The sequence below is a fragment of the Mauremys mutica genome, chromosome 2 (assembly GCF_020497125.1).
Source record: "Mauremys mutica isolate MM-2020 ecotype Southern chromosome 2, ASM2049712v1, whole genome shotgun sequence".
In the NCBI taxonomy this organism is placed as follows: domain Eukaryota; kingdom Metazoa; phylum Chordata; order Testudines; family Geoemydidae; genus Mauremys; species Mauremys mutica.
In genome coordinates this window covers 229,368,361-229,376,537 of record NC_059073.1, presented here as the reverse complement: position 1 = coordinate 229,376,537, position 8,177 = coordinate 229,368,361, and the positions used below count along the sequence as shown (strand labels likewise).

The following is an 8,177-nucleotide window of genomic DNA, read 5'->3' as shown; positions in this document are numbered from 1 at the left end:
AAATTATACTAGCAAGACACAGTATGCAATGTTCTTTTCTGGAAAGAATTGCTTAATTTGTGGCAGGGTGTGCCAGGGCTGAGCCCCAGCACCTCTAGGCTTGGCAGTTCATAGCCCTGGCACCTCTGGGCTTGCCACATCAGTTATGAAAGTAAAAAAAATTCTTAAACCCTGGCTCCTCATTCATTACAAATTAAGCATTTAATTTAAAAGTCTCCTTTCAGACTATGAACTTTGGAAATAAGTTTGACTCAAACATAATTTAGTCTTGAGAAAAGGGCACTGAGGCGGGGACCTGATTATAACAGCCCTTAACATATTTGAAGACTGTTTTTGAGAGGCCTGTGATCAACTGTTCTCCACATCCACTGAAGGTAGGACAAGAAGTAATGGTCTTAATCTGCAACTAGGGAGATTTAGGTTAGATATCAGGAAAACTTTCTAACTATATGGGTAGTTAAGGAGCCAGTGAGAGTCTAGGTTTACTTGGCCCTGCCTTATCACAGGTGGCTGGGCTGGATGACTTCTCAAGGTCCCTTTCAGCCCTACATTTCTGTGATTCTAGAAGTTTGAAAAAGAGCATCCACAGGCAGGCCATATAATCTGTTATATATAAATGTGGAACCGTCTATTTCATGCCATTTCAATGAGTCGTTAACCATAGCAACCTATTCTTTAAACACATTTGCATGCTGTTTTTTTTTTAAACACACTTTTTGGAATAAGACCATATTCTTGTAAACAGTGGGCCTGATTTGATGCTCATGTATACTAACGCACCCGTAAAGCCCTTTTACATGATCAGAGTGGTTAAAAGGGGCCTTTGCAAAAATGAGAATTAGGCCAGATGGGTACAACTCAAAAAAAAAAAAATCTGTGGACAGATTAACAGTTGGCTACAGCAGTTCAAGTTATACTGGGAGTTTAACACTGGAAAACATAATTGCAACTATACAATTAACTGTTACTATTCAAGGAAGTTTGCTATCATCATGGACAGTTCTCTGAAAATATCTGCTCAATGTGCAGCGACTGTCAAAAAAGCTCAGACTGTTAGGAGCCATTAAGAAAGGGATAGATAAGACAGAAAACATGACACTATATAAATACATGGTATGTCCACACCATGAATACTGCATACAGTTCTGATAACCCCATCTCAAAAAAGATATATTAGAATTTAAAAAATACAGAGAAGTGCAACAAAAATAATTAGGGGAATGGAACAGCTTTTATACGAGGAGAGATTTAAAAAACAGGGACTGTTCATCTTAGAAAAGGGACAGCTAAGGGGGGATATGGTACAGGTGTATACAATCATGAAAGGTGTAGAGAAAGTGAATAAGGAAGTTTTATTTACCCTTCACATAACACAAGAAACATTGGTCACGCAATGAAATTCATAGGCAGCAGGTTTAAAACAAACAAAAGGAAGTACTTCTTCACACAACGCAGAGTCCACCTGTGGAATTCGTTGCCAGGGGATGTTGTGAAGGCCCAAGAAAGTATCACTGATTCAAAAAAGAATTGGATAAGTTCATGGGAGATAGGTCTGGCTATTAGCCAGGATTGTCAGGGACACAACCCCATGCGCTCTGGGTGTCCCGAAACCTCTGACTGCTAGAAGCTGGGACTGGATGACACAGGATGGATCACTTGATAATTGCCCTGGCAGTTCACCCCCTCAAGCATCTGGGACCAGCTACTGTCAGAAAAACAGGATACTGGGCTAGGTGGACCTTTGGTCTGACCCAGGATAGCCATTCTTATGTTCATATTAGTGGCTCACTGCAATTCTAAACTCATATAAACATTAAAAAAATTATTTAACAGCATTAAGGGCAGAGGCAGCTTAGACACAAAAATGGCAGGCTCACAAAGAACATTAGTTAAAAAGAATACCGTTCTAAGGAACAAAACAGACACAGGCTGCTTCCTCCAACCATAAGCTGCAATGGAACAAGAGAAGAGTTTGGTGAGGGTTGTATTGATTTTTTTTCTTTTCTTTTTAGTGCCTTTTTAAAAACAGAACGAAGTTAGCAATGCATTTAAATCAACAGGCTTCTTTAGGGGACTGATGGCCTGCCCTAAGTGACCTAGTGTTCAACCCAGGAACATTTCAAATTAGGTAATTGTCAGCCATCCTATAAATTACTGTCCTTTTTCTCTAGGCGTCCCCCTAGAGGACCCACACAGGCCAAGGCAACAGACTACCCTGAGATAACTCTTCAAGATGCGATAATTTTAAGAGCAGAAACATTTGCTAGTACAGATTTCAGCTGCATTCAGTAAGGCCGTCTCACAGTTCTTAGGGAGCAGCAAAAACTGAAAAGCACCAGTAACTGAAATATCACAGATGTTACCTTTCAGACAACAAGCATGTGACCTAAGTCAATACTCTTCTTTGCAGTGTGGGGAAACCCTTGTCCCAACTGGTTCAGATCATATCATCATAGAAATTACCAGGTTACTGATAAGATACTGATTAGATGTAGTGAATCAAAAGTGTGGCTAAACAACAAAGAACTCCAAAGAAGATTCAGAGGACGGTGTGGTATAGAAAAAGCATGGACTCCCCAACTCTCTCTCTATAGTGCGGAAGGATCATATGTGCAATATGCTGTTTCTGCCATTAATCAATATTTATGAACTCCTAACAAAAAAGGTGATGCTTACAAGGCAACCTAGATTCTAAACAGTAATTAAACATCACCTAGGTCTTCCTTGTAAAGTGATTGTAAATCTGAATTATTTACATGCACTTTGGAATTAAAAGGACAGCAAAGCCTTTGTAAAATAAATTTTATAAATTCTAATAGTTATTCAACAAAAGAATCTTTGTAATTACTGCTTAAGTATGGTACACAGATACAAATAAATTATTCATTAAATACAACTCACATCTGGGTTTTATTATACTCTGTAAAATATACAGGAATCTTGATGTACTGAAAGAGTGCAGGTAAATACAGTATTCAAGCAATCACTATATCTATGTACATGCTCATTAATTCTTCAAAAAACCCACAAAATTATCAAATAGATCAAAATACTGTCCTGTTTTTCCACACTTTATGTTCAGAAAACCAGCTGATAATTTACAATGGCATTAAGGTTTCCAGTTTCACAATACAAAAAGGATAAAAGGTCACTGGGATTCAGTTTATTTGTATTTTACCTGGACATGCAAGAATCCCTTGCATGTACATAAGCAGTTTCACTTTAAAAGTAATAGTTATAGTTAAAGCAGAACCCAATAAACGAAATACTCATTTAACAGACAAACTTCAGTCTTCCATTTTTCAGCCTCCCCCCCACCCTTTTTTTTTTTTTTTAAACAGTAGTCTGTTATAAATAAAAAGACTGAGGGCAAGTTTGTACTACACTACAGGGGCCTGCATCTTCTATTGATTTTTTTAAATAGAGAACACCACAGATATTTCTTCCCAAAGATCCAGCATTGTACCTTTTGATAACAGGGAAACTTTCTTTTAAATTCACCTTCCCCCCCTCCCCCCCGACTCAGAACTCCAGGATTTAAAAGAAATACAATATGGAGGCACAGACTTCATCTCACTTACAAACTTGATGATGCAAATAAGTGGGTGAATTGTTGATAAATCCATTCCCTAAGAACTTTCAGTCACAACAGGGTGTCAGGAGATTTTTATGCAGTTTCATTTTCTCAGTAAATTACCCTTCATGTATTTAAATAAAAATATCTCAATTTAAAACCCAGAAGTTAAAAATCTAAAACTGTGCAACAATTACTGCTCCCCTCCCACCCCTCCCCTTGTTTATTACACTGTACATGTTTCACCCTGACTGCACCTTGTTAGCTGGTTTTTTTTTTAAGCTTTATAAAAGTTTGACAAGTTCATTTTTGTTTAATCTAAAAGAAAAAACAAAACTGAAAGATACATCTGCTTTCTTTCATGGTACATTTAATAGTGTCGGAAGGCTTTTAGATTATAAAAAAAAATCAACATTTAAAACCAAATCTAAGCTTCATTCCCAGAAATAATTAAGGTTTGGTTAAGACAACATCTCATTTAACCTATTCCAGTTTCCACAAAAAGGTATTTAATTAAAAAAATCTTTAAGTTATTTGGTCCTTTGGCAATTTGCTGCACACACAATGCCTACTGTACCAAACTCATTTATTGCCTTCAAAATGGTTTTAGTTTTATTGATTATAGTTAAATCAGATGTCCTTTTTGTTGTACAAATATGTTGTTCATTTACACAGACTAGGGTGCAGAGTCTGGAGAAGTTACTCCTGGCACCACAAACAAAATGGTAATGTACAATTAAATAAAACAGTTTTGACATTCTTAATTTTTTTTGCTGTAGATTCCAAGTATTTTTCAAGAATTTATGCTTCTTTTGCAAAACCTGCTCTTTAAAATCCTCCTAGTGTCACACATAGATCTTTCATATGTATCCACAATTAAAAAACCCCAAAATCTTCTCGTAGGTCTGTCCTCTTTTGTAATCAAACACTGACTGCTTTTTTCCAAAAGCACAATTCTGACCTTCAGATGACCGGGCTCACTCTTCAGACCTCCAGATGAAGCTTCTTAATAGGTCTCAGAATCTGAGTCATTAAGCTCATCCTCTTCTGTATATGGGTAGCCATCTTCCCTGCCAATGTTGTTGAAGCTACAATAAGAGCTATGTTCACTCCTCATGATTGGCAAGGAGTCAAACGTGACAGTTTTTGAGGTGTTGGTGTAATGATTAATGGCATTGAATGTAAGGGAAGGTAAAGTGCTGCTTGATGTAACAGGCATCATCGTGGCCAAAATGAGAGCTAGACAATCAGCCACATCCTTATTGGGAGCACAGGCCAAAGCTGGTGTGTAACCTAGAAATCAAAATAAAATCAAAACCTTTGTTTAAAAAGTAGGAAGTGTACAAATTCTTCAACAGCATTCAATCAGACAGCTGTAAAAACGTTTCAATTGCTTAGTTCTGTTTAAAAAGGAACATAAAATTAAACAATTTAAAATTACAATATCATTTATTCTTGTAAAGTTTTGCTGTTACAAAAGTATTACAATGTTTACTTGCTGATTATAGTATTTCGTTTTTTGATTTTAAGGATTTCCTAGGAATTTATTAGTATTTATTTAAAAAAATAAAAAACAAGTGAAAATTTGCTCCAAGATCTTGTGTACAATTGAAGTCAATCTAACAGACCTATAGTTGCCTGGGTCAGGTTTTTTCCTCTCTTACATTAGCAATTTTTCAGTCATCTAGGGTATGACCCCTGAGTTTAAAGATTCATTAAAAAAAAATCTTGCTATTGGATTTGCAATTTCATAGGCCAATTCCTTCAATATTCTTGGAAGACGATTATCTGGGGCACTTGATTGTTATTGTGATTTTGCCTTCCAGTACTACCTATTTAACAGGCGAGATTTGTTAACATGCGGTACAGGAACTTGCTATGTAGCGCTACAGATTTGCTCACTAATTCATTGACATAGAAATTGACAGGAAGTGCAAAGTGGAAACATGTACGTCTTTACTGCTGAAGGGTGGGGGGGAAGGGCAGGGACGTTAAAGCGCTGCTGCGGCAGTGCTTTAAGGACAGTCCTTTGCTGCAACAGTGCTGGGCCGCCAGTGTGTGTGTGTGAGTGTGAGTGAGAGAGAAGGGGGCAGCAACGTTAAAGCGCTGCCGTGGCAAAGGACCCTGCAGCGCTTTAAGGTCGCTGCCCCTTTTGCCCCCCCCTCGGCTGCCAATGGGTGTGTGTGTGGGGGACAAAGGGAGCAGCTGCCCTAGGGCTGGCGATTTAAAAGGGCCCAGAGCTCCAGACACCGCTACAGCAGCAGTGGCATCCGGAGTCCTGGGCCCTTTAAATCGCCACGGGAACCCAGGCAGCCTGGACCAGGCGGCCTGGAAGGGCTGGCTGGGAGATGCTGACCCTAGCTCCGCCCCTTCCGCCCGAGGCCCTGTCCCAACACCCGCGCATAAATGGGTCTGTCCTGTAACAAGATATCATCAAGGAGGCAATTTTTATTTCCTCAGCATATACTCTACTTGCTAAGGAATTGTTTTTGTTGTAAAAGTGGATCCAGTTGCTCAAGCTTTTTAAGGAAACATCAACAATTGTTGTTGTCTGTTCAACTGGTGTTGTACATTAGGTAACTGGACAGACAACTCTAGCAACTTGTCACATAAAATAATATTGTGTTTACATGGGACAATATTAAGGAAGAACAGCAAATGGGGGGAAGAAGAGCTTGTATTAAAATTATTATTTGCTGAGTATAGATATTGTGCTCAACACTGTACAGAACAGGGTAAGACCGTTCCTGCCCCAAGGAGCATTCAATCTAAGAAAAAAGTCAGATAATTCAAGTTCAAAAAGCACCAGCTGACCATGTGACAGGGATGTTCAACAGTGCAGCAGATTTTGTTTTTAGTGTTTACAACAAATCATAGCACCTACAGGTTAAAGTGAACAATGACAGTCTTTACAGGAGATGTGCATTTTGAGGAGGATTCAAAGGAAAGGGTTTTGAGAGACTGCTGTACTGGGATGAAGAGGACATTTCAGGCAGACAGGACAGGACAGGACAGAAAAAAGCTCACTATTGATACTCAATGCACAGAACTCCAGATAACATTTATCAATGCTGCAGATCTCTTGTGAAGGTGACAAGTAAAACAGATTTGTTTAAACTGACCATGTGTGTCACTATTTCTACTATTTGTGCGCTATGGTGAAATTAATGCAAAGAAGAAAGAAATACAATTGATTTTTATTGTTGACATTTTTAAGACATGCTACTTGTTAATGACCTGTTGACCAGTGTTATCTGGAACATGACATCCCAGATTAAATGCTGAAAAAAACAAAACTACAGGCCAGTCTGAAGATTAAACAAATTATTTACATTTAATAATTACTCTAAAAGTACCATTTATAATTGGGATTGAGCATCTGTCTTGCAAAATATTTTACTCTTCTAATCTCTTTTCATTTTAGAGAACTACTGATGTGGCAACCACTACCTATGATAAATAATGTTTCAGAGAGATTAAGCAGTGAAATATCAAAAAGATAATGGGAAGTTACAAGAGAAAGAGAAAAAGCATAAAAAGTGATTGGAACTATAAATTTCACAGGCATTTCTGCTGAAAAAAAGCAGCAACCACTCAAAATCACTTTCCTTGCTAGGAAATAAAACAGCACAAGGACTACAGAGCTTTTGAGATAGGAGAAAAGAAAGTGACAGTTGATAGAGTTAAATTCCATTATGCCCCTACAAAGTGCACGATTTCACCTTTGAGATGAGGCAGTTATGTTTCCTTGCTTCTATGTACTGCAAAGCTCTTACAAGGCAGAAGCTTGAGACCCCAAAACTGGGATCTGTGGTACATAACTTACTTTTATAAATTTATACTTAAAAGATTTTAGTGCATGCCTATTAAACCCGTCACTAATGTCCAAAAGTAAGAGTATACTCTGATACTGTGCTCTTATGATTGTTTCCAATATTGCTAAAATGAGTATATTTACACCTAATATAATCAAGACTGCAATGTAGAATCAATTATTTGCGTTTGATAACCTGTATTAATGTTCCAAACTTAATCAGGCTCTTCCATTTCTCCTGCTTTGCTAACCTGACCCAGCATCCATATGTCCCATTCTCAGAAGGAGGCATTCCATCATATAACCAATATAAAACTTAAGAAAGTTTACCACTTTCCAAAGCAGGAGCAGAAACTACTGTTCCTTACTAGAAAACAAGGTAAATTTTATTCTTACCATTTTCATCTACAGCAAGTACACTTGCTCCCTTGCCTAAAAGTTCTTGAACTACAACTGTTAATCCATTTCGAGCAGCAACATGCAGAGGTCTGTGAAGACAAACAAACCTGGTTATAGAATAAGCCTCCAAACAAGATACAAAATAATATTTTAGGAATGAAATACCCATCTACATTGACAACCACACTATGTAGAACTCCTTTATTTGTTCTGTTCCTTAACTTCTTAGAGAATGTAAAAATTAAAGAAAAATAAAATTATTTTCCTTTAAGTAAAAAAAAAGGAAACATTTAAAGCTGCATACTTATTATTACTCTTAACAGCAAAGAACATTTCTGCAATAAAAATTATGTACCAGTAAAACGAGTTCCTTTTTATGACATGACATTG

At 37.5% G+C, this 8,177-nt stretch overlaps 1 protein-coding gene across 3 annotated transcripts in view; it reads right to left on the bottom strand.

Annotated features, from left to right (window-relative positions):
• Positions 1 to 2,891: 2,891 nt before the first annotated feature.
• The window catches only part of ANKRD28 (ankyrin repeat domain 28), a 198,263-nt gene continuing 192,977 nt past the window's right edge, over positions 2,892 to 8,177 (bottom strand). For all 3 annotated transcript variants that reach the window (XM_045005108.1, XM_045005106.1, XM_045005107.1), the window contains exons 27-28: positions 7,785 to 7,876; positions 2,892 to 4,867 (exon numbers count right to left, since the gene is read on the bottom strand). In XM_045005108.1, the coding sequence (XP_044861043.1) occupies positions 4,581 to 4,867; positions 7,785 to 7,876 (379 nt within the window). In that variant the 3' untranslated portion in view covers positions 2,892 to 4,580. The remainder of the gene's footprint in view (positions 4,868 to 7,784; positions 7,877 to 8,177) is intronic.